This window comes from Vicugna pacos, chromosome 2 (genome assembly GCF_048564905.1).
Source record: "Vicugna pacos chromosome 2, VicPac4, whole genome shotgun sequence".
NCBI lineage: Eukaryota > Metazoa > Chordata > Mammalia > Artiodactyla > Camelidae > Vicugna > Vicugna pacos.
In genome coordinates this window covers 77,964,927-77,992,139 of record NC_132988.1, presented here as the reverse complement: position 1 = coordinate 77,992,139, position 27,213 = coordinate 77,964,927, and the positions used below count along the sequence as shown (strand labels likewise).

Genomic DNA, 27,213 nt, shown 5'->3' with positions numbered 1-27,213 from the left:
GGGTCAAATTTAAATCCATTGATGGTCTTCATTATTTTAAAATAATGAACAAAATCTAAATGAAATAAATTTAAATCTTAGGTGATTCCTAAGATTGTGGTTGGAGAACCACTGATGTGGGGAACTCTTAGCAGAATGCCTCACATGTACACGCTTCAAAACATTTTCTATGTTATGAATTATATATTACATTTAGTTAATTCACATTTATGTAAGCAAAGATTTACATTTGTTTTCTTCCTACTTCACTTCGTCATCAATTTTTATCTATTTATAATATGAAATGGGTTTCCTTCCAGGAATGAAATTTCAATTTATGAATGTATCTCTAGGAAAAAAGGACTTGGTTGACTAAAACCTTTGAGAACTACAAAAACTTTTGGCCTGAACACTCCATTCAAACCCTTGTAGTAGGAAACTTGACCAAACTTTAACACAACTCCTAGCAGCCTAAGCCCTGAGGCAATCCAGCCCCCAACTGAGTTACTGTCTATAAATTGCAAGGCTGTTAAAAGACTTACTGCTTGTTCTAGCAACACCTGATGATAGACCTCCTTTTCTTAGTGCACTCACTAAAAAGGACTTACAACTATGAATCCTTCCTCTGTCCCTTTGAGATGTTTTTGTGTTTCCTACAACTCGGGAGTGCCTTTCTCTTTAAGCCATGCCTTTGAAAAGTAATCATCAGGAAAAATAATAGAAAGCTTCCTCTTCTATTCTGGCAAGGACTCAATGAAAAGCTATGGACCCTTTGTTTAATATAGCTCTCCTTACTTCCTTTTTCCTCCATAAAAGCAATCTTCTTCTCTTGCCTTCTGGGGACTTACACGTGATCTGCCATGGTGGCAGATCCCAAACTACAATTCTCTGCTAGTCCCAAATAAACTCACCTTTGCTGGAGAAATACCTGGCATTCTATTTGTTTTAGATCAACAACTGGGAGTCAGGACCCCAAAGTCATAGTTTTGACTCTGCTTCAAATTAGTATTTATAGTTCATTGCAGAATTATTCACAACAGTCAAGATATGGATAAAACTCAAATCTCCATCAAAAGGTGAATGGGTAAAGAAAATATGAGATACAACACACATACACACACATATAAAATGGAATATTATTCAGCCTTTCATCATGATAAGTAAAATAAGCGAGACACAGGAAGACAAACATTGCATGATATAGATAGTCAAACTCATAGAAGCACATAGTAGAATGGTGATTGACAGGGGATGGTAAGTGGAGACAGTGGGGAGATGTTTGTTAAAAGTTATAAGCTTACAGTTATGCATGGGAACCTCTATTCTAGTTAAACAAGGATCATATCCTTTTCCTCATCAGCAATTCTCAGTTCCACCCTTTTGGTCAATGTCAGCCCCTAAAGGAACCAAGCTGTCCATCAGGGCTGCTTTTTGACACAGTATTTTTAGGTGGAGTTGCCTTGGGATAATGACTTTATAATAACATTAAGCACCTGTGTAACAGATGATGGAGAAAGGCCAAACAGCAATGACAATCACAAATATCATAAGAAATATTTTGAACCTATATTTATATCCAATTCCTTGGTCAGCCTAGGACTAGCCAATCTGGGTCATAGTCAGATAATCTATCAGAGATTTTTGTTCAAAAACTTGCAGTCAGGTCAAAAATCCTTGCACAAACCAGTGACATGTGGTATCTCAGACCTCTCCTGGGTAGTTTATCACCAGAATAAAATACAAGCAATTGGTGGGTTTGTTTTGAATATTTGGAAAGTCCAACTGACCTGGTTCAATCCCCAGTACCTCCATTAAAAAAAAAAGGTTCCCAAAACATCACCCTGTTACCTCACCACCAACCAATCAGAAGAGTTCTACAAGTTGATCAGGTGCCCTGTGACCCTCCCTGTGATGCTCCCTTGAAAACCCTTCCCTAAAAGCCATCGAGGAGTTTGGGTCTTTTGAGCACTAGCTGCCTATTGTCCTTGCTTGGCGCCCTGCAGAAAATGCTGTATTTTCCTTCACCATAACCCAGTGTCAGTTGATTGACTTTGCTGTGTTTCAGGCGAGCAAACTCAAGTTTGGTTCAGTAACACCAACACCTGGGAGGCTGGGGGTAGTGTAGGGGAACAGGATTAGGCAGAAGGTGAAATCAAACAGTCACGCAGGCTCGCAAAGCCTCAGCCAAACCAAATCCACAGGGACCTCTGGGGCCTTTATGACCCACAAGAGTTGTCCCTCAATGGCCACACCTTTAGACCCCTGCAGGATCACTTAGATGTTGGCCACCCTAGAAAGAGCAGGTCCTTGGGCAGAGTGACTTGTTTGGCAGCTGAAACAGTAAGTCTTGTTCACCAAAATCATGTCCAAATCACAAGTTGCATTTCAATGAGGTAATGAAAGAAACATCCCAGAGATTCTCATTGAGGAGACGTAAACGTACAGTTTAAGGGATCAGTTGCTGTCTGAATTTAGTTGGTCTGAGGACAAATGTCCTGAACAGTGTTAAATAAATCGCATAACGGTTTCAATATGACTTTGTGAGAAAATAATTAGATAATAGCTTCTATTGCTGGTCCCCTGTCTCTTTCTATCCCTGATGCCGCTTGGGTTTCTTGAAGGTTCTGGGAGATGACAGTAATAGCAGTTAATTACTAAAGGCCTAGAGCACACTTAAGGCATGCACATGTGTTGAGGCTGATAATATTCTAGAGGGTTCCAGGGTCAGTTAATCCAATAGTTGCGAAGTCCAGTGGTTGGACAGTCCAATCCTTAGAAAGATTTGCAGTCACTTTGCTTGTTTGTGAATGATATTTAGGGATTGTAAAGTCCATTGTCGGATCATGGATCTTGATCCAGAGTTCATGGGAGGAAAATGTTTATAGTGAGAACTGCAAAAAAAATTTGGCACAGAAGACTCCATCCAAACCGTTGCACTAAGAGACTTGATCAGCATGGCTTCCAGCAAATCAAGGCCATGTCCCTGGGATGACTGAGCTGCCTTTGAATTTCTGTCTTGAAAAGCTTGAGATTGCCAAAAGAATTTGCTGTTTGCCCCCGACCTCACTTTCTTAGAGCGTTTACTAAAAATGGCTTACATTTGTAAATCCTTCTTCTGTCCCTTTAGATGCATTTGTATCTCCTGCAATCCAAGAGTGTCTTTCTCAAAGAAAACTATTTCTTTGAAATGTAATCTTCAGGAAAGATAGGGTCTCTGTCTCCCAGTCTTTGGGAGGGTAGAAGCCTAATTTCAAGAAATGTCAGTTAACAGGCACAGACGTTCAATCATATTTACATTGACCAACTCTCTTACCCTTTTCCAGTAATTTTTCACTTCCCTAATTCTGCTTAAGCCCCAACTCACTCCTCTTCCCTACTCCCTCATTCTTCCTTGAAAATGCCCAGTCACCTCTGCACAAATTGAAGTGGAGATCAGCTCTTTCTCCTATGGTAGTAGTCACTTACTAAAATCCGTTTTTACCTTTTTAACTAATGTCCAGCATTGTTTATCTTTGACAATACCCAATGCCACCTTCTTAATACGTATAATGTTTGGAGTGTTGACCTGAAACATAGACTGCCAGATATTTACCCAGCAAATGTGGGTTTATTGGGGGTCAGTAGAGAATTGCATTTCAGGGTCTGCAACCAAGGTGGGCCACACTCAAGTCCCCAAACAGCAAGGCAAGGAGAACACCTTTATAGAGGAAAAGGCAGTTGGGAGGGTAGTAACAGTACATAGTAAACAAAGGTTCATGGTTTTTCATTTGTGAGTTCTTGCAAAGGAAGCGAGGTCTTCTTGTTGGGCTCTGCTCTTGTTGCAGGGTATAACAGCTCCCCCTTCTGGTCTTCCAACTCTATTTAATTGAGGTTTCTGGTTACTAAGTTTTTCAGGAGAAAGCTTTCTACTGCTGAAAGTCAGCTGCTTTTGGACACCATTGAATGAGCCCCAGAATCACACCTCCAGTGAACTAGATGTCTGGGATTCTAAATGCTTCAGGCTGCTGATGTGGACTAAATTATGTGTTCCCCCCTCCCCTTGACCTCCCAGACACTTATGTTGAAGCCCTAATCAGCAGTACCTCAAACTGTGACTGTATTTGGAAGTAGGGTCTTCAAAGAGGTAATTAAGTTAAAATGAGGTCATTAAGGTGGACCTTAATCCAAATGACTGATGTCCTTACAGGAAGAGAAAGTTTGGACACAGAAAAGACACCAGAGATGCTCGTGCTTAGAGGAAGGACCGTGTGAAGAGTCAGCAAGAAGGCATCCATCTGGAAGCCAAGGAGAGAGACCCCAGAACAAACAATCCTGCTGACACCTTGATCTTGGACTTTCCAGAACCACAAATAAATTTCTGTTGTCAGAGCCACCCATTCCGCAGGATTTTGTTATGGTAGCCCTAGCAAACTAGCATAGCTGGAAAGCAAATCCACGCAAGGGAATGCACTGGTGCTTAGGAAACATATTTAGGATCTAAAATCTTCTCTTCTAATGTGTTCTAAGGCGGACTTCTGCTGGTGTCTTTTCTTTCTTCCTTTCTTTTGTTTGTTTTAGGGGTTTTTTGTTGTTGTTGTTGTTTTGTTTAAAGTTTATTTATTTTATTTATTTGTGGAGGGGATACTTAGATTTATTTTGTATTTATTTATTCTTAGAGGACGTAGTGGGGATTGAACCTAGAACCTCATGCATGCTAAGCATGCACTCTACCACTTGAGCTATACCCTCCTCCCTGCTATTGTCTTTTCTTGTATCTCTTGATGGTACATCAAAAAGGGGTATGACTGGTAATGCTCTTTTTGGAAACATATCTTGTACATGTTGGACATATATTGTGGAAATGATGCCTTGAAAATACTTGATGAGATTGGAATGTACCTGGGAGAAATCAGTCACAGCAGGAGACAAGCCAAGCTCCATGAGCCTTCCTATAAGAATTTCACACTGTGGAGCTGATGGGGATTTTGAAGTAGAGATTGTATTATCATAATGCTGGGGCAAAACTTGAGCTGAAGGGAGATTATTATGCTTTCTAGAAATTTTAGACTATTCTGATTTTATAATGAATTTTCTCATTTTATTTTCTGAGTTTGGGGAATGACATGGACAATGACGTTTTTAGTTCATGAGCGTATCTTTCACAGTTCCTTAAGTATTTCACGTTATAAAATGAGGTTTTTTTTGTTTAATTAATAGATTATACTAAAGTAAGCCCCTAGATTGGAAAAATAAAATAGATACTTTTTTTTAAGCAAAATTTCAAGCATGGCAGGGAAAATCTCAATCTGACCAGGAAATTTACAAACTACTATTCAAATGTATTCAAAGCTTAGCAAATTGGGTAACTGGAGGAAATTTATTTGTAAGTTTTAAGAATAGTTCTTGAAGTGGAGATTTCAGAGTTGCCCTATTTCTCCGGTTTTCCTGAGTTATCATATGTTAAAAATAGATAAGGCAAATAAAATCAGGTAAAATTCTTTTCACCAATACTTCTATATTTTTTGAACCATTTTGTCCCTGTCATCTTGGGTTATTCCTTGAAGCATTTGGTTACCTGTTGAGTTTTCTTTAATCTAGAACATTTTCTCAGTCTTTGTGTTTCATGTTTCATTGACTTTTATGAAGAGGGCAGGTCAGTTTTTGCATAAAATGTTCTTCAATTTGAGTGTGATGTTTTCTCATGAGAAAATTCACTTTTAGCAAGCATAGCGCCGGACTGATGTTGTCTCCTGTGCATCATATGGGGAGGCATCTGATGTTTCTTTACTGGTGATGTTAACTATCATTATTTGACTAAGGTGTTGTTTGTAAGGTTATGTTTCCTCCTATCATTCATAAATATCTTTTGTAGAAATATTTGGACACTACATAAACAGCCTGCTACTCAAACTTTACCCACTAGTTTTCGTATCTGTTGCCTTTATGAATCATGATGATGAAGTTAATAGTTGCCAAAAGGGACTTTCTAATTTTGTGATTCCTTCTGCATTTATTCTTTGGTGTTCAGCTGTAAGGAAACGCTTTCTCTTATCCCATTTATTTATTCATTCACTCATTTATATCAGTATGGACTCAAAGATTCTTACTTTATTCAGTGGGACATAATTCATTACTATTGTTATTTATTTTGATCAAATTTGATTAGTATCACCACTTTTCACCCCTGACTCCTATGTCAGGTTGACATGTTTACCTCATTCTTCGAGCCCATCTTGACTTTCTGGCACTAAATGCATGTTTCAAGTTTATCTTCTATTTTCTCTTGCCCCAGCTTTTGGAAAAAAAATATCATTAAAAGAGTCTTGTAAAAACAGTTCTGTTGCTTGTATGAATCCAGTGTTTAGAATTTTGGTAAATTATCTTTGTTACAGTTCCCTTCAGCAAATGGCACTAGTCTTAATTAGTAACTGCCTCTTATTCAAAAATTGCAGTTATTAATCATAAGACAGGGAATTCTTCCTAAATATGTTACACAGAAAGATTAAGGGCATGAATAAAAATTTCAAATACAAAATTTTAGTGGGGAGGGTACATCTCGGTGTGGAACGTGTGCTTAGCATGCATGAGGTCCTGGGTTCAATTCCCAGTACTTCCATTAAAAAAATTAAAATAAAATAAATACAAAGCTTTAAAGCTTTTTTATTAAAAATAATTTACCTTAAACACAAGTAAAATTTAAAAACCATCTGGGGAAAAAAACACTTTCAATATTTGACAGACCTAAGGTCAATACATTTAATATATAGACACTTTTAAATCAATAAGATATAAACAATAAGATATCAACTCTTAACAGTTCTATACAGTCAGTGTTCTCTCCATCTGATTGTAGCCCATGTTAGGGCTTCACCAGCAGGTGTTGGTGCCCCAGTGCACGAGGCTCCTGTGTCCAGGCATCTCAGAGTCTCTTTAACTCATCCCAGACTGTTTTATCCACTCCTGTGCAGTAGACTTTGGGTCCCCAGCCAAGAGACCCCATTTTGTCAGTCTTCATCTTGACTGTCTGCCTGACCATCACCCCAGGCTCTACCGGGTCAGATTTCTCATTGTATTCTTTGCTTCCCAGCCTTAAAAAATTCTTCCAAACTGGGGTAAATAGAGCAGACTTGTTTGGGGCATTCTAATGTTGGGGGACAAACCAGGGGTCCGTTTGGTCTATCCAAGCTCTAATAGTGCTTCTTTTTTCAACCAGATCATGTACATTTTATTCATTCCATTTCTTAATAATCATCTAAAGATTTCTACCTTACTGGGAGAGTCCTTTATCTTTCCCTCTGTCTTTCCCCATTTTCTTGTTAACTAATTTAATGTTTTTCACTAGCCTCTATAGGACCATGAGGAGAAGCTGAGCAACTTTTATATGGCTCTTCAAACAGTTGCTTGATTTTGCTCATAGAAACCCATCTTTTTCATGGCTGAATAATATTCCTGTGTGTGTGTGTGTGTGTGTGTGTGTGTGTGTGTGTGACATCTTCTTTTGGGGGGGTAGTTTTCAAATAGTTGTTTCTTATTCATTTTGGATTACAGAATATTCCTATGCAAAAATAGAATGGTAGAATAATCCCTCATGTACTCATCACATAGCTTCAACAATTATCACCTATAGATTTTTTATTATCTAGTTTAGCCATGACTATGTTATCCTTTAGTACTGGTTAAATCACTTTTATTTTAGATTTATTTTTTTAAGGTAACATTGGTTTATAACATTATATAAGTTTCATGTGTACAATGCTATATTTCTACAGTGTGCTCACCACAAAAACTTTAGTTTCCATCTGTCACTATACAGTTGATTCCCTTACCCATTTCACCCTCCCCCAGATCCTTCCTCTCTGATAACCACTACTCTGTTCTCTCTATGTGTTTGTTTTTGTTTGGTTTGTTCATTTAATTTGTTTGTTTGTATTTTATATTCCACAATTGAATGAAATCATATGATATTTTTCTTTCTCCATCTGACTTATTTCACTTAGCATAGGTCCATTCATATTCTCAAAAATTTCAAGATTTCATCTTTTTATGGCTGAGTAGTATTCTATTGTATATATATACCACATCTCTGTTATCCATTCATCCATTGATGGGCACCTAGGTTGTTTCCATATCTTGGCTATTATAAATAATGCCACAATGAACATAGGGGTGCATATATCTTTTTGAATTAGTGTTTTTGTATTCTTTGGATAAATACCCAGAAGTGGGATAGCTGAATCATATGGAAGTTCTATTTCTAATTTTTTTAGACATCTCCATACTGTTTTCCATAATGGCTGCACCAATTTACATTCCCACCAACAGTGTATGAGACTTCCTTTTTCTCCACAACCTCATCAACATTTGTTATTTCTTGTATCTTTGGTAATAGCCATTCTAACAGGTGTGAGGTGATAACTCATTGTGGTTTTAATTTGCATTTCCCTAATAATTAGTGATGTTGAACATCTTTTCACGTGCAGTTAGCCATCTGTATGTCTTTTCTGGAAAATTTTCTATTTAGCTCCTCTGTCCATTTTTTTTTTCTCTGTGATTTATCATAACATTTTGTGTATATTTCCCTGTGCTATACAGTGTAATCTTGTTTATCTATTCTACAATTTTGAAATCCTAGTCTATCCCTTCCCACCCTCTACCCCCCTGGTAACTCCTCTGTCCATTTTTTAATCAGGTTGTTTGATTTTTTGTTGTTGAGTTGCATGAATTCTTAATATATTTTGGATATTAAACCCTTATTTGATGTATAATTTGTAAATATCTTTTCCCACTTGGTAAGTTGTCTTTTCATTCTGTTGAAGGTTTCCTTTGCTGTGTAGAAGCTTTTCAGTTTGATGTAGTCCCATTTGTTTATTTTTGCTTTTGTTTCCCTTTCCCAAGGAGACATCTAGAAAGCTATCGCTAAGACGGACGTCAAAGAGTGAACTGCTTATGTTTCCTTCTAGGAGTTTAATGGTTTCAGGTCTTATATTCAAGTCTTTAATCTAGAACCCCATTTCTTTAGGGGTTTTAATGGAGGTTTCATTACTTAGGCATGATTGATTAAGTCTAAACTCAGTCTCCAGCCCCTCTCACCTAAAAGGTCAGGAGTGGGGCTAAAACTTCCAACCCTCTAATCACGGCTTAGTCTTTCTGGAAACTAGCTCCCATTCTTAAACTTAATCTAGCCCTCCACCCCAACTCCCCAGATCACATTAGCATACTTTTATCCCTCTGGAAACTCAAGGGTTTTAGGAGCTCTGTTCCTGGATGTAGGAACAAAGACCAAATATATTTTTTATTATGCCATTGCTATCCTAATGTTTGTGAAGTGGTATGTCATTATGGTTTTGATTTACATTACCCTAATGATTAGTGATGTTAAGTGTCTTTTCATGTACCTATTGGCCTTCTGTATATCTTCTTTAGAGAAATGTCTATTCAAGCCCTTTGCTCATTTTTAAATTGGGTTGTTTTTCTATTGTCATTGAGTTGTAGTTCTTTATATATATTCTGTATATTAATCCTTTATCAGATACATGGTTTGCAAATATTTCTCTCATTTTGTGGGTTGTCTTTTCACTCTCTTGATAGTGTCCTTTGATGGACAAAAGTTTTTAATTAGATGAAATGAAGTTTGTCTGTTTTTTCCCTTTGTCTATGCCTTGGGTGTCACATACAAGAAATCATTGCCAAATCCAGTGTCATGAAGCATTCCCCATGTTTTCTCCTAAGAGTGTCATAGTTTTAGGCCTTGTATTTAAGTCTTTCGTCCATTTAGAGCTAATTATTGTAGATGGTGTAACAGAAGGGCCTAACTTCATGCTTTTGCATTTGCTGAAAAAGACTGTCCTTTCCCCAATGAATGGTCTTGGCAACTGAGTCAGAAATCTTTGACCTTGCTTGTGAGAGTTTACTTCCATTCTCATGGAATAATATTACATCTTATTTTTTAATCCTTTAGATCATGACTATCCATAAAACACAAATTACACGAAAATCTTTTCATATCAACAGTGATTTGCTGAAATGACAGCAAAAAACAATGTTAGGAAATAAACACATAATTATTAATGCAATGCATCTGTCTTCAACGTGGAGTAAAATATGGCTGCTACCTAACAAAACCCAGAAATATGCAATATTAACTCAATTCAGTAGTCTGATATTTTGCTGACTTTCATTTATAAACCATAGCTTTACATTCTGTGTGTGGAAAACTGTCAAGTCCCGGTCCTCCCACTCCCCTTACGCTTATATCAAATGATCGCTCCAACACAGTATGTTTGTATCTATGATAAAGCTGTCAGAACAATGTTAAAAATCTGGGTATTCTTTAAATTAACTTGGGTCCTCAAGTTTCTAAAAGCAAGCAAACACTCAAATAAACCCATTCCCCTCCCTCGACTCCATGGGATGGAACGTCGCCAGAGAGTTCCAGAAGAGACTTTTTCTGAAGCAGGCATTAGTATTCTAGATGTTTCAATGGGTAAAGGGCAGCACCCTGCACTTTGAAAACCACAAACGTGGCATTTCCATTGTGATATTATGTCACTAAGCAATGTTTCTCTTCTGTCAGCAGTGTTCTTTTTTTTTTATATATAGTTTTGCCTAAGTGCCAGGCTCCCCTGGCAGCAGCTGGCCACGAAAAGCCCTCTCCATGGCCCTCGGCAGAAGTGCCCAGTACCCAGCATTTATGGCATTAAAGTCCTCAGAGGCAGCCTGCGCGCGACTCCGAGAGCCCCTTAGAGCCGCCTCGCCGAGCCCTCCCCACCAGAGGGCGCTCGCTCCCTCCTAGCCCGCCAGTGCCCGCCTCGCCTGCCTCTTCGGTGGCGCGCGCCGCGTCAGTGCGCCGGCGCGGGCCCCGCCTCCTCCCTCGGCCCCGCCCCGCTGCCGTGCCGCCCCGCCCCCTCGAGCTGGGCTGTGGCGGCGGAAGCATGGAGGGCGAGAGCACGTCGGCGGTACTGTCTGGCTTTGTGCTCGGCGCGCTCGCCTTTCAGCACCTCAACACCGACTCGGACACGGTGAGCCGAGGGGCGGGGCGGGATCCGGCGTCGCCTCGGAGGAGGCCGGCGTGCGGGCGCCCTCCCGGCCGCCGTGGCCCTGCTCCTGCCCGCGGGCTCCCCGACGCCGGCTCGCTGCCGTCGGGGCGCTGCCTTCGCCCGCGCCGGGCGGTGCCGAGGTGCCCCCCGGCCGCCGAGCCCTCCCCAGGGTTAGCGCTCCCTCTCGCGCCCGGTGTTTATTGCGGGGCCCGATCCGGGTGTCCCGCACGCCATCTCCGTCAGCAGTGCCCCCTTTTCTGGTTAAACTTGCTTGTGAAAGGATAGGACGTTCACCCAGCGATTTCCCGCTACCGCGAGAAGGTGGCCGCTTAACTTTGTGCCGCCCGCCACCGGGGTTTTCACGGACAGCTCAGTTTTTTTTCTGCAGAGCCGCTACGGTGCACGCTTGTTGGCATGGTAGGCTTGTAAGGGAATGATAGATGATGCAGCCAGTGGCTATGGTGGGGGGGAATCTTAGTAGGTGAAAAGATTAATTTGGTGTATCGGATATCTAAGTTTTCTCTGCGTTGGTATCAGATTTATTAAATTGTAATCGCAGCCTCAGCTAGCTCCTTGTCGGATGCTTTCGGTTATAATTTAAACATCATAAATCCCCAAATATTAGATGTGCAAGTGCTTATTTCATACTATGGGCTAGGTTCAAAACCTCTGGATGAAGTTAAGTAGTGAAGTAGTTTTAAACTACAGTGCTTGTTTTTTTTAAAACGTTCATTTTTATGAAATTAAAAAACACTAAAACCTTGAGCCTGAGAAGTAGTGTCTTAAGAGTAAGTGCTTAATAACTTGCTAATACTGTTTAGAGAATGTCGTGCTGAACAAAAGCTAGTGACTTCTGCAAAATTTTGTGCCCTTTATTTTATAGTAAAGATCTGTCTTCTCCAATATAGTTTTTTGGCGCAGTCCTAATAGATTGGAACTGATATCTTTCATGTATACACTTTTAAATAACTTTGTTGGTTAACAGCTAGCAAAGAGCAAGTATATGACGATTTAAAATTGTGTGGCTGTGGCAATTATTTTGGAATGTCTTTAATGTAAATATAAGCAGAATGGGTCTGTAAGTCCTCTGTAGTTTAAAGGATTAGTGCTTGCAAAGTACCATAGTGTTAGAGGGGCCTTTGTTTCTTAGATCTTTTTCCTGAAGTCTTTAAAAGGTGGTTTTCTGGATAGTTGCACTTGCTTTGTCTCTTGTCCCAGTTTTTTCTAGAACACAAGAGTGTAGAGTTACGAATTTTTCCCTTTTGATTCCAGTCAAGACTCACCTTCTGGAAACATTCCTTTTGTGCTCTTCTTTCACTGGAGTTTTTTTTTTTTTAAAGCATTCTTAACTAATTATAAAGAAGATTAAAAAATTGCCAAGCACATTAGATCTTTAAATTGCCAAGAAAAATAATTGAATTATCTGAAATTCAAGGAAATCACCACTGTTGTGGCAAGGTGCCAGCGTTTTAAAAAGAATCAGGGCTCACAGCTTTCCTTTTAGAGAGCAGGCTCTGATACTAAATTCCAGATCTTTAATATTTTGCACAATTTTTAATCTAAAAACCCACCCCTGTGTCATTTGGTAGCTCAGAAGCCTCCACTGGCTCCCAGAAGCATGTGCCTGTCATTAACCCAGAGTCTTGGCCAGTCATTCCAGATGGTCCATTACTGGCACTGTTCTTATTTACCTATTATTTCCTTGCTCACAAATGGGAGGCTTATCTTCTGAGGAGAACTGCTCTGCTCTTCGGTCCTCAAACATGTGCTCATTTCTGGCTTTAAGCCTTTCCTGATAGTGCCAAAATTGCAGTGGTATTTCCAGTTTCTTCAACTCATGTTGGTTTAACTGGTCAGGTTTGCCAGCTAAACTGGAGTGTACCTGGTCTTTCTTTTGTGTGCCCTCCACCCGGTAGCACACACTTGTACACGTTGTAGAATATTTGGGGAATACTGGTTCTTTAAGTCACTGACTGGTAATTCCATCACCCTTTCCACATACTGTTTCTTATTTTTATCCTCGTAGGAAGGTTTTCTCCTTGGGGAAGTGAAAGGTGAAGCTAAGAACAGTATAACTGATTCCCAGATGGATGATGTTGAAGTTATTTATACAATTGGTGAGTCACTTATTTCTTTGTCTCCTATTTTGGTAAGTTTATGCTGAAAAGGATCAGCATAAATAACTTTTTAAGCCATTAAGAAATAGAATTTCTAAAAGCAAGTTTTAGAAGAATATATTGCACTCATTTCTCAGTTAAAATTAAGGCTATGCCCTAGTCTAAAGGAAGGAATAGTTTCGGCCATAGGAAGCAGATTAAGATTACTGTGGGGAAACAAGGATGTAACAGCTCGTGTGTATATTTAAGTGGCAGGAAGACAGTCCAACAAAAGAAGGAACCAATAAGCAAGACTAAAAAAAAAAAGATAAAACAGGTTGGACAAAAACGTAAAATGCTGCAGAAAAGTTGGAAGATGAGAACTGAAAAAACTCAGTGATTAAATAATTGAAAACCGTAGGTAATTTCTGGGGTATAAGGGGAAAAGGCCAGACTACAGAGGGTTTAAGGAGTAGACAGTGAAGCAGCTGCAGCTCCTGGCAGCTGTTTATTCAGAAAAAAATGGGAAAGGAAGCTTTAAAATACATAGGAAATTTTCTTATTGTCTAATATATGCACTTTCTTCCTAAGCATATTTTTTAAACAAAATTGGTGGTATACTTCCTAAAAAATTTGCCAACATGACATCCTCGTGTCATGACCATTTTCTCATGTTAAATAATCCTTTAAATATTATTTTTTATAACTACACTGTATTCTCTATGGCCTTCCTCTTCTGGCTCTATGTGATTTCTGTAGTCCCTTAAATAAATAAATTATAATGAAAATTATTTCCAAGTTTTCCTTCTTGTAGATTATACTACAGGGAACATCCTCGTGCACAGATACTTTTCTACATCTATAATAGGTAGATTCCTGGGAATGGTATTACAATGTCAGAGGCTATGAGCATTTTTAAAGTTCTTGATCTGTATTAGCAAATTAGCTTTCCAGAAAGATTCTGTCAGTTTATACTCATGCTATATGTCATCTTTTGTTTACCACTTTAAAAGGTTAAAAATGAAAGTACATATGTAACATAAATGTATATACAAATTTATATACTTGTGCATATAAATGAATGTATGTATGAAGTAAATATGTAAAGTAAATTTAAGCTCATTCTCATTACAGTCGGCTCTGTGGCAATGGCTGTTGGTTTTATAAGTTTTTTTTTAACTCATTAGCAATACATAACACACAAGTATAATTAATTGTATGTATATTTTTATTTTTACAAATGGGATCATACCATATACATGGGTAAATAACTCCAAGAAATCATTAGTGCAGAAACGTATGAATGCGTATGGTTTGCATTTCTTTCAGATGACTTCTTAGTCCTATTGTGTGGATGTACCATAACGCACTTAACCAGCTATGAGTGACTTTCTGTGTTTTTTTTGTTAATACAAAACGATGTGACAACAAACATTTTATAGTGTGTACATCTTTGTGCATGTGAGTATATCTGAAAGTCAGATTCCTTGAGGTAGACTATTGCCTTCTGGAAAAGTCATGCCGTCTTAGATTCCTCCACAAAACGTGAAAGTGCTTGGGTCGCCATACTCTTACCGCCACTAGGTATTATCAACTCGTAATCTTTGCTAATTTGGTAAATGAAAAACATTTTGATTTGCATTTCTATTTTGAAGTATAACTGACTTACAGTATTATGTTAGCTTCAAGTATACACCATAGTGATTCAGTACTTTTGTCAGTAATACTCAATTTCAAGTTATAAAATATTGGCTATGCTCCCTGTGCTGTATGACACATCTTTATGGTTTATCTTATGTATAGTAGTTTGTACCTTGTAATCCCCTATCCCCTGCTAATTTGCACTTCTTAATTGCAAATGAGCTTGTTAATGTGTTTGACTTCTGGAGAGTCCTTTTTATTTGAAAAGGACAGGCCTGTTCATGCTTTTACTATGTTTCTACTGGGCTATTTTGCTTTTTCTTGCTGATTTGTAATACCATATCATAACTTAAGGAGATGGCCTTTCGCCATGTATTACACATGTTTATACTGTTTGTAATTTTATTTTGTTAGTGTTGTTTTTCTTTCTGCTCACACAGGAGCTTTAAAAGCAAGCCCTTAGGGAATTTTTTTCCCCTAATTGTAATTGGCATGCCGCCCAAAGTATCTAACGTATTTTAAGAGTTTAATTAAGCATCTACTTATTGAGCAACTCCACTGTGCTGGGAGCAGTGCTAAGCTTTAAGGTATTGGGCAAGTCCTGTAGGAACTTTATTTGCCTAAATTATTTTAAAAAGTTCAGTTACTTTAAAACATAACTAAAAGATAAAATTCAAGATCTACAAATTACTGCTTTGCTCTAGTTAATGAGATTTTCATCATTTTTATACTTCGTCTTATCTACACAGAATGCGTTTGGCCAGTTATTAGTTAGACTTTCTGTTCAGTGTTTTTTCAGACAGGGATTTATCTCAGGGCAACATATATTTGCTAGAAGAATGTCTAAAGATGATGATCACTTTTCCTGTTTTTTTAATAGACTAAATTACTCTTAATAATTAATAACTTGATATACATATCAAGCTATTGAAACAGTGACTTCATATAGTTCTCTACTTAAAGATGGACTTTGCAGGTACAGAGATGCAGAGATGTCTACAGCCTTCAGATGTTTACTTGAAGAGATCTTCAGCAGCAGTTTGACATTGGGTTTCCTCGTCTAGACAGAGATTCACAAATTCTACGTAATCAAACTGATGTCTTTGATTTATGTGGCCAACAAGATTTTGAGTAGTCTGGCTTGGATCTCCCCAAGGAAGAGACCCACAGTAGGACACGTCACAGGAACTGTTTGAAATAGGTGATTCCTGTTACAGTGATCCAGTAAATGCTGTCTGATAAAATTTGATTCTTGACACACGGGACACATGAAAGTGGGATGCCTAGAAGATCTTGTGTTGTCCTGATGAGTGTCTGTGTGATCAGGTGTGAGTGTCTCCTTTCACTGTTCCCTGTGGAATCTTGAGAGAGCTGAAATGGTAGAGGACACACTGTATTCCTCTTGATACTCCTTACATGATTTGTAATGATGTCTCATGTGATAGAGTTTAGTGTTTTCACAGCATCTGCAGCTACCTGAATTTACGTGTATTTAGATATATGTAGTATTTCTGTTGACAGACTAAAACTCACCTCTTAAAAGATGTTGAATTTTTTTTCAGTCTGCAGTTAACGTTGACAAATCCTTTATGAAACAACTACTTGGTATAAAAAAGGATAATCTCTTTAGCAGCTGTTTTTATCAGTTTGGTAAAATTAGCATAACCATTTCAGAACTCAATGAAAATACAGCAGCTGTGAATTTATCTTTTGTGTGGCTTTATTAAACCTGTTTAGAAAGAATATGGCATTTTAGGCACGGGTGAGGCTCTGGGTTTGGATTTTGGCTCCACCATTGGCTTGGGTGAGCCACTTAATCTCCCTGCCTGTTACCTCACCTTTAAAACGGAAGGAATAGTAACATCTGTCTCATAGGTTTGTTGTTAAATGAGATAATGGTAAAGTACTTTCTGGCATGAAGTGCTCAATATATGCTATTCAAATGATGATTAATGTAATCATAACTAAAAATTCTTTTTTTCTAGATATTCAGAAATACATTCCATGCTATCAGCTTTTTAGGTGAGTAGTAAGAGCAAATAAATGATCTTTTGTCAAAATTATTCTCTGCAAGTGAATTTTTAAAACTAACAGAGTATCTTAGTTACCAGTTATACATGGTGGTATGGATTAAAATTAAAAGACTTGTTAGAAATACCTGAAAATGCACTTGTTCATTTCAACCCTGTCTAATAGTTCTTTCTCTGTATTTATATGCTTGCTTTAGCTGGTCTCCACTGCCTCTCCCAGGTACCAGTTTACCTTGAGGATTGCTTTTCCTTCACACACCCAGTCGCCTCATTGCATATTATAAACTCAGTGATGTGTTCTCATACATCAACAGCAGCCCTTTTTTCTACCCTTTTATTCCAGTTTATTTTATCATCTGTTTTCTCACTTATATTTTTTAATGTTATCTTTTGTCTATTACCTGGTTAGTTTCTTTATCTAACCTGCTTCCTATTGCTTTTCTAGGGTGAGAACTTGCACTCTTAGTCGTACAGATAGTAATGGTAGTACTGTTAGCCCTGATGGGCTGTGATATTGTTAAAAACTTTTTATTGAGGAATATACACGGAAAAGTGCACAAATAAATGAACTTTCATAAAGCAAACAAGTATAACCATAAACAACACGGTGCAATAGCTTTATGGTGGGATAGCTTTATGATGCATAGAAATCGTACATGAAAAGTCAGCATCGCTGTCTCACAGTCACACCATATGTACTTGTCTCTGAGGCTGTGTCAGAGTTGCAGTGGAGCATGTGGTTAAGGTGAGAAGCATGAGTGGTAGGGAGGACAGAAATAAAGGCTTGGTGTGGCCTTAACCTGCTGTAGCAGAAGGGGGCACAGCGCCTGTGTCACCTAACATCAATGAGTATAAAAAAAATTTGTGTTTGTTGGATGAGGGATTCTTGGTGGAGACCCATAAAAAGGACTTCCTTAAGGGACTCTGGGCCGACAAGGATTAAGGAGGGACAGTGAAAAAAAAGAGTGATTCAGTATCTTCTGGCAACTACCTTAAATAATGAGACCAGCTTAACAGAGTCTTAGAGCTGAGGAAGCCATCTGATCCAGTGATGAGACGCCCATGCCTTGACCTTTTAGTTTTACAAAACTGGGGTTTGGGGGAAGAAGTGGAGAGCAGTAGGGCAGACCTGGAAGAATCAGGGTTCTTTGAGTTCTCATCCAGCAGCACACCAGGCTGTTTCTTCCTTGTTTTAAATCATGCAAGTGACCATATTAAAAACAGTCTTCTGATACCATACTTGTTCGAGCCTGAGCTGGATAAGCTTTAGTCCCAGTTTTATGTTCTAATACAGAGGGTGGCAGAGTCTAGCCCCATGGCCTGTTTTTATATGCCCTTTATTTATGAATAGTTAATATATTTTTAATACAATTTGAAAAAAGAACAATGGAGGAATATGCAGCAGACTGTTCAGCAAAGCCTAAAGTATTTACTATCTGGCCCTTTACAGAAAAAGTTTGTCAACCCTGCTGTAATACATTGTTTCTCAAAGTTTTCCACTGAAATACACTGATTCCTTTACCTCAGAAATCTGGGGGAAGGACCTGGAAAACAGCCCACTGAAGTCACTTCAAAAAAAAAGTATGCAGTTTAACATGAATTCTGCTGCACCACACAGTATATTTATTTCTACATAAAAATGCCCCCCCTTCCCAGAAACTTCACATAAAATCAGTGCTTGCACAGAAGATGTACACTGTTGTCCTATTGTTTCTTTGTTTATCATTGTATTATCTAATTATTTTATTTTGGTGGGAATGGGGGAAGTAATTAGGTTTATTTATTTTTAGAGGAGGTGCTAGGGATTGAACCCAGGACCTCCTGCATGCTAAGCATGCACTCTCGCTTGAGCTGTATCCTCCCCCTCTATTGTTTCTTATATACCCTGATGTATTTATTGCCTTATGCCCCAGTTTGAGAATCTCAGAAGTGGACCATCCTAGAGAAATGCAGAAATAACCTCTTTTTAGATTTTTCGTTTTGGAATAAATAGATAAAATGGAGGGATCTGTTCGATGAGCTGAGTTACCTCCCCTTTGGTAGGTGGAACATTTTATTTTGTCTGTTTTGTAAGTTAATATATTACCTGTTAGGATATATTTTTTCAGTTTTATGTAACTGAATTTTTTCAGTGTACAGATTAGAATTACCAGTAAAAGCCTATTACAGTGAATGTTATTTGTCATGGATTCTAACATATTTCATCATAGAAAAGAACATTGTTGATCCTGATGAATGTTAAAAGGAGGAAAATACTATTTGCAATTCCTGGAGGGAAAAGAAAGCTGGAAGTAAATGCTTTAGAATCTTTTAAAACTATTTTCCCTTTCTCCCTACATCTTTCCCATCTCCCTACATCCAGCTACAGAACAAAGATCACTAAACTAAACCAATAACCTATCCCCCTCCTTACCCCCAAACAAAAACAACCAACTCCCAAATCACTTCTCTTAATTTAAGTATAGCTTTTGGAATTAGCAATGAATAAATTGTCTTTTTGTTTCTGTGATTCATTACTCATATTACCCATTCTTTTGTATGTATCATTATTGTAAAAAAAAAGTTTTGTTAAGTAAATTGTTAACTAGCTATGTGAACTTACAAGTATCTGTATTTAATGGATAGTTTGTTTTGTTTTAGGTTTTAAAAAATGTGATGTCCAAACTTACCCCTTGAAGTTTCTCTACTCCTTTTCCTCTTTCATTGCTTGTGGACCTCATATTTCTACCACTTTAAGTCTGTTAATTTGAGAACTTTCTCTCCTGTTTATTTTAGAACTTCACCTCACAGGCAAGTAGGTATGTGGATTTTGGTTAGGTAGTTACATTAGGAGTTACTAAACTCGAAAGTGCTAATAAAACCATTCATATTTTTAGCTTATTTACAATGCCTTTAATTTTGGCTTTTACAGCTTTTACAATTCTTCTGGTGAAGTAAATGAGCAAGCACTGAAGAAAATATTATCAGGTGTCAAAAAGGTATTCCCTGATTTACCTTTTTTCTTTTTTAGTATTATATGTATTATTTTCAGCTTCTGAAAATGTGTAATACTTTGTCTGTCAATGCTTGTAAGCAGCATTTATTTGCACAATGTCATATGTCAAGCAGGTTAGGAAAGGTTTGTTCTTTCTGGAATTTCAGAAGGGTTGCTCGGAAAGCAAAGCTAGTCGTGAAAAGTCTTCCTCTTGTTCTCATCCTTCCCTTGACTGTTGTGGTTACAGTGATCTCCTCTTCTCCGTTCCCACCCCACCCCTTCCCAGGACCACTTGCTGTAGGACTTCATTGACTGCTGGTATTTTGCATAGCTACAGTTACTATTTCTTACAGCGCAGGGATGATGTCCTATATAGCACGTAATTTGAATCCTCCACAGCGTACTTAGTGTTCAGTTAAAACTTGTTGAATGATCATTTTCCAAATACAGAGTTTTCTCTGGGTCCTTTTGTCCTCGTAAAACTTTTTGATCTCCCAGTTGAGAATAAAATTAGATTCAGTAAAAGAAGTTTCTTTCAAAAAACATCCTTTGTTGAAATTGCTTGGGTTTTTCCCCCAATTATATTTGGGCATTTAAAAATGTACCTGTAATATACAATGGAATATTACTCAGCCTTAAAAAAGAATGAAATATTGCCATTTGCAGAAACAAGTATGAACCTAGAGATTATCACACTAAGTGAAGTCATAGAAAGACAATGTCATATGATATCACTTACATGTAGAAACTAAAGAATGAGACAAATTAACTTATTTATAAAACAGAAGCAGACTCACAGACATAGAAAACAAATTTATGGTTACCAAAGGGGGAAGATAGGGGGAGGGATAAATTAGGATTTTGGGATTAACAGACACACTACTATATGTAAAATAGATAAATAACAAGGACCTACTATAGAGCACAGGGAACTATATTCAGTATTTTATAATAACCTATAATGGAAAATAATCTGGAATGGAATATATTTGTATAACTGAATCACTTTGCTGTACACCTGAAATGAACACAACATTGTAAACCAGCTATTAAAAAATAAAAAACACATGCACACAAAATAAATGAAAATAAACATGTGCCTGTAAAAGTGTTTTAGTTTTAGAAGAGAAGTACCTTTAATTTCCTCAGTTTAAATATGCAAATATGAAAAGTTGCTGAAACTGTCAGATATCTTTAAACAAAGTGGTTGTTTTTCTCTTTGTTATAATTACTACTGAGTTTTCAGGAAATGAGATTTATTTTTCCAGTTTAAAAAAAAAGGTTTAGTAATACTAACAGCACATTTGTTCAGCATGTTATAGTTTACAAAACCCCTTCATATGATCTTACTCAGCCTTGAAACCAGCTCTGTGGGGTAGGTGGTGACACTCCCATGTAAATTTCAGTTAAAAGATACTGGATTCCGTTTACTTACGTAGCAGACCAGTATCCATAGAGGAAGTTAACTTGTTTCATTGACATTTTCTTCATTTAAATTTTGACTAAAGATTAAGATTTTTTGATGAGTTTATTGTATTTTATATATGTATATATTTTATTGAACTATAATCAGTTTACAATGTTGTGCCAGTTTCTGGTGTACAGCACACTGCTTCAGTCATATAGGAACATACGTATGTTCTTTTTCATATTCTTTTTCACCATAAGTTACTACAAGATACTGAATGTTGTTCCCTGTGCTATACAGTATGAACTTGTTGTTTATCTTAGATTAAGATTTTAAGATAGCAAATGCCATGAAAGAAACTAGAGGAAGTTAAGAATTTTTTTCCCTCTAATCTATATTGAATAAAGTTGGAAAATATGTTTTATAAAAATAAAATGGAAAATAGTTTAACCACACATCAGTTTGCACACTTTTCAAAAGGTAAAATACATTCTTAAGTGTATGCTTTGTTTATATAGGCCCCAAATCTTGCTAAATATTAAGAAAGCCATTTTTAAGGTTGTCAGTTTTCTGATTGCTTAATCATGACAGTAAGACACGTAATAATTTGTAACCCTTAAGGCATACGCCTGATTTTTTTTTGTATTTTCTTTCAGGATGTAGTTGGTTGGTACAAATTCCGACGTCATTCAGACCAGATCATGACATTTAGAGAGAGACTGCTTCACAAAAACTTACAGCAGCATCTTTCAAGCCGGGAACTTGTTTTTCTGTTACTAACACCGAGTATAATAACAGAAAGCTGCTCTACTCATCGGCTGGAGCATGCCTTATATAAACCTCAGAAAGGGTAAATGGGGCCAGTCACTGGCTGTCTCCAGCTAACAGAAAAACATAGTCAATACTTTTATTGTACTTTTTGCAGCTTATCAACTATTTTCCTATATTATTACATTAGATCACAATAACCCCTTTCAGTCTGCCTTACCATCAATTCTTTATATATGGGAAAATGAAGGTCAGATAAGGAAGCTAGAAGCCCAATAGGGAGTGATGACTTGTGTCTCTGGCACTCGGGATTTGCTATTATTTACCATAAGATGGAAAAAATATGTATGTTTTAGATACTGGTTGCTAAGGAGTATAATGTAGGACTGGACCCTACGTACTTGAGCAGCTTTTCTGTTCCCTCCGCCAGGAAGCAGGGTCGTTCTTGATGGTCCATTAGGACGAGCTGCTAGGTTCTATAACGCACAGGTTATTTAGCAGCATTTCATGAGGTATGAGAATGAAGTTAAAAGTAGCAGTGAAGAGTAATTTTACCATTCATGGAAGATGGGATGAATCTCAACAATATTGCCTTATTTTTCCATGTGCTAATCAGTTAAAATAGCCATTAAAGTACGTCTTCACACAGCTATCTTACACTGTGCACATTTCACTACTTTTGAAAGCCATTTGCCTCAAGTCAGTCAGTTTTGTCTTGAATAAGTAGTAAGGAATGGGTTTTTTTGTTTTTTTTTTTAATCTTGTAGGGAAAAGGTAGTCTGTAGTAATAAGTAGATGCTAATCTTTCACTTTATTTTAAATTTACTTCTTAACAGTCTATTTCTTCAGACTTTTTCATAGGATACCTTTAGTGGTGGCCAATCTGGGCATGTCTGAACAACTGGGTTATAAAACTGTGTCTGGTTCCTGCATGTCCACTGGTTTTAGTCGAGCAGTAAAAACACACAGGTGAGATTCCCCAACCAAACTTACCTCCTGTTCATTTTTTGAAGATACCTTTTTTATTACATAAGGGAATAAAAATGAAAGGAAAGCGGACTCATGACCACATTCCTCAAGTAAAGCAGACTGTTCTTACTTTCTCTGCATTTCCTTCTCGCACCTGTCCCTTGATGAGACACTAAAGAGACGGGTGTAGCTGTATGCCTGCATAGTCTAACATGTTCATTCTAAGAATGAGGAGCTAGCCTCAGAATAACACTTTTCTAAGGCAGCAGTTCAGATTAAAGGCAAGAAATTAGACTGGATATTAAATAAAGACAAAAAATGAGGCTTTCACCCACAATCACTCACACTGTGGGCTGCTGAGCTATAGCTTTTCTGTGGGCAATAAGGGAATAATTAATGTCAGAAGTAACAACGCTGGTAATACAGGATACCTACTAGAGTGCAAACTTCGAGAATAATGAACTAGATTTTATTTGTTTTTGTGTTCCCACAGGGCTTCACAGTGTCTTATAGAAATTAACTACCACATTGCACTGATTCTAAGATGCAGTTTTACATTTATCTCAAACTGGGATTTTTACAAAACACGTCTTAGAATTGTTTTTCTTTTTTCTTCATGGTCTATAAAATAATGTTGTCTCTTTCAATCAGTGATGACTTAAATTCAGTAAAATAAATTGATGGGTCTCATTGCCAAGAAAGAACACTGCTCCCCTCCCTGCCCTTCGGTCTTTATCTGTTTTCACTTAACCTCTTTTTTGAGTCCTGGGAATAGTGTTTAGGAGGCTAAAAAGTTTGCTAAAGTTGAAGATAGATTACGTTTTCTGGTTGGTTTTGCTGTATACAAGTAGGTTGACAAAATTATTCCTACAAAGCCAGTGAAAAGAATCTTCTATTATTGCTCAACTACAAATAAATTTTTCATTGTATCATTAAAATAAGTTCTGTATGTTTGCCTGAGAAAATGGTAATTTTTTTACAGTTCTGAATTTTTTAAAGAAGATGGATCTTTAAAAGAGGTACATAAGATAAATGAAATGTATGCTTCTTTACAAGAGGAATTAAAGGTAAGTTAACAAACATTTAAAGACCACTTAGAGAGTTCATATTAAATTGATCATTAAAACTTTTTAGGGATAAACTGACAGTTGATTAGACATAGATTTTTGTATTAGTTTAGCTTCAGTAACAAAGACCTCCATCTCAGTGGCCTACAAAAGTAAAAGTTTAGTCTCATTCACATTATATCGTTGCTGCAGGTCTGCTCCTGTTCTAAATGTCATCTTCATTCTAGGATCCAGCCCTTATGTGGGACATGCTCTTCTTATGACAGAGGGAAAAGAGCAGGAAAGCTGGTGAAAATTCACAACAGCTCTTAGAACTTCTGCTCAGAGCTGGCATGTCACTTCGTCACATTTCATTGGCCAGAAGATGTCATGGCAATAGGCAAGGATATGTAACCCTTTTACAGGACAAAAAGGGAAGCAAATATTTGGGAACATAACAGTATACCACCGTACTAAGTTCCGTCTCGTGTCTGTTGAGAAGGTCCTTTGAGAAGTAGACATCAAGATAGGATTAGACATGCAAGAAGTTTATTAAGTCTGCAGAGAATAAAGGGAAAGGATCAGGAGCAGCAGGGAGACTTGCAGTGCAAGTCTGACACCTGAGAAAGGAGACAGGGAAGGGAGGATGACTGGGTAGGAAGAGCTTTAGACCGCAAGGTCAGAAAAATTTCATCCAGGCTGATGGAGTCTTTGAGCAAAGGTGTCCTACAGGAATGGACTTGTACTAATGCCCGCACTGTGCGCAGTCATGGGCTGAGAGCAGCCTAGGGGAAGCACGACCTAAGCACAGACACAGTAGTGGACCCAAAAGGATGGCAGCTGGAGCTGTCAGTCAACTCTGCTTCCTCCAAATGGAGGTCTGAGTAGTATGTTCCTTGGCCACAGTACTCATCAATAGCACACCAAGAGAAATGGGATTAATACATTCTACACATCGATAATGTTGTACAGTATTTTTTAATGAGAATGATAGTACAGGAGTTTTAGAAACTAGAGAAACATCCCAAATCCTACCATTGTAACTGAAGTGTTTTCACTTTGCCATATTTTCCAGTTTTCCCTGATGTGTATGTGCTTTTACACTGTTGGCAGTGATAAGGACATTGAAATTTGTGTCATGAGTTTTATTTGATGTATCATAAAACATTTTTCATGTTGCTGTATTTTAGTTGTTTTAAATAGCAGTACATTTCTTAGAGCAGTGTATTAGAACTCTTAGGTTAAAGGTACCAGCTTGGGCTAAATTAGGGAAAATAGAGGTATGTGAGAGGAACTGGAGGCAGAATGCCACCGAGCTCCATGAAGGAACTGGAACCTGGAGCTTGAATGCCGTCAGAACTTTCTCTCCCTTTGTATCTTCATGTTGGTTTCCTTGCAGTATCTACACATCTTGCTGTTTGTTCATCCACTGGCTGACCAGGGAACAGCCACTCTGCAACTCCTGCATTCAGATCTATTCAGGAGATTAGGGTTTGTCAGTCGGCTATGTGATATATCTGCTTGGGTCAGCTGGGGTGAAGGCTGGTGTAGGGGTTGCTGGTGAACTCTTATGGCAGGTGAACAAGTCCGTGAGAAACAGGCTGAGCAGACATGCCAAAAAGTATTCACTAAAACTGGCTCTAACAACCTATCAACACTAATCAGAAATAGTCACTTTTGATTTGATACTATTCTAAGAAACATCATCTTATACAAATTTTTGTTACTTATTTAAGCTGTATTCCCAAGATGACATCACTGAGTCAGAGCTATTAGTACTTAAAAACTGATGACACTTAACGCCATTCTGCTTTTCAAAAGTAGTTTCTTTTAGAATCTTCAGTAGTTTCCTTTTGTAATAGTGGAAGTCACTTTTCTTTTTTATGTATTGTCAGTTTGTTAATGTTAAATGTTTGCAGTAACTGTGCATCTCAAAATAGTACAGTATTTTTTGTTTCAAAGAAAGGTAAGTATTTTTATTTTTTAATTTCTGGGTATTATCTAGGAAATAACTTGAATGATAAATCTTTGTATAAATGAGAAGTTAATACATTTGGAAAGCATTTATAACCTATAAAGTACCATACAAATGCTTGTTGAGTTCCTCCAGAAAATAGCAAAATAAAATTTTTATAAAGGAAAATATTTGATATTTTATACGATAAAGGACTTTGTATTATTTGTGAACCTAGGCTGTAGTACACAACTTGGAACTTTATCTAAGTCCTTAAATTATTTTATTTTGCAGAGTATATGCGAAAAAGTAGAACACAGTGAGAGAGCAGTAGAGAAACTACTAAAGGATGTAAACAGATTAAAAGGAGAAATTAAAAAAAGAAAACAAGCACAGATTCAAGCAACACGTAAGTAAAACTTCACACGTCACTACTCTGTGCTTTAAAGAAAAATTCTCTGATTGGAATTATGAATGAGCTGGCTGTACTGATGAATGTGTCTACTTTAGGGTTAAAAATAACTTTAATACTCTTAAATCGCACTGAACGAAGAACATGGTACTACTTTAGTTACACTATCTTGACATTAAACTATACAACAACTTTAATTTTTTCTTAGGATGTTGTGGCACATAAATTTGGATTAAATATATCTTAATTTAGATAATTTGATATAATTCTTTAAGGTCTTTTTTACTTTACTAATAGATAACTATAAAAGCTTTGTAGTACAATACTGTTTTTGTTTGTTTGTTTAGGAGAGAATGTCCAGAAAGACCCTCAGGAGAACATTTTTCTTTGTCAAGCTTTACGGACCTTTTTTCCAGATTGTGACTTTCTTCATTCATGTGTTATCTCCTTGAAAGACAGGCGTATTTCTAAAAGCAGTTGTAATACCACCCATCATCTCAGTGAGGTAGACAACCTGACCCTAATGGTGGAATACACTGACATTCCTGAAGCTAGTCCAGCTGGCAGCGCACTGCAAATGACTAAGCGTAAAGTTTTAGATACAGATGACAGATGGCAATTCAAGAAGTTACGGCTGTTAGAGATACAGAACAAACCATGGAAAGCAGACACTGACAGCAGTAACCAAGAAAAAGCATCCGCAGTGAGCAGCCCGGAAACAGATGAAGAGATTGAGAAAATGAAGGGTTCTGGTGAATACTCACAGTCTCCTACCTTTTGATTCTTTTAAACCAAATTGGAGATTTTTGATCAGCTGAAGGGTAATGCCAAACATTTCTATTGTTTGCATCATGTTCAGCTCTTTGCAGTAACACATAGATAAGTTCTGGTGCATTTATTTTATAAAGTACTTTAAATTGA

General features: G+C 37.5%; 1 protein-coding gene and 1 pseudogene across 2 annotated transcripts; one reads left to right on the top strand and one right to left on the bottom strand.

The window, feature by feature from the left end:
- The first annotated feature begins 10,867 nt into the window (after nucleotides 1–10,867).
- Nucleotides 10,868–27,213, top strand: ABRAXAS1 (abraxas 1, BRCA1 A complex subunit). 2 transcript variants are annotated; one of them, XM_072942501.1, is made up of 9 exons: nucleotides 10,868–10,976; nucleotides 13,021–13,111; nucleotides 16,717–16,753; nucleotides 19,673–19,739; nucleotides 21,800–21,993; nucleotides 22,761–22,880; nucleotides 23,863–23,947; nucleotides 26,175–26,289; nucleotides 26,640–27,213. In XM_072942501.1, the coding sequence occupies exons 1-9, from the start codon at nucleotides 10,890–10,892 to the stop codon at nucleotides 27,071–27,073; spliced, it is 1,230 nt and encodes a 409-aa protein (XP_072798602.1). In that variant the 5' UTR covers nucleotides 10,868–10,889; the 3' UTR covers nucleotides 27,074–27,213. The 2 variants fall into 2 exon arrangements, with proteins under 2 accessions (XP_072798602.1, XP_072798608.1); XM_072942507.1 differs by lacking the exons at nucleotides 10,868–10,976; nucleotides 13,021–13,111 and adding an exon at nucleotides 15,765–15,932.
- LOC140688548 (E3 ubiquitin-protein ligase RNF138 pseudogene) lies at nucleotides 15,717–16,648 on the bottom strand (annotated as a pseudogene).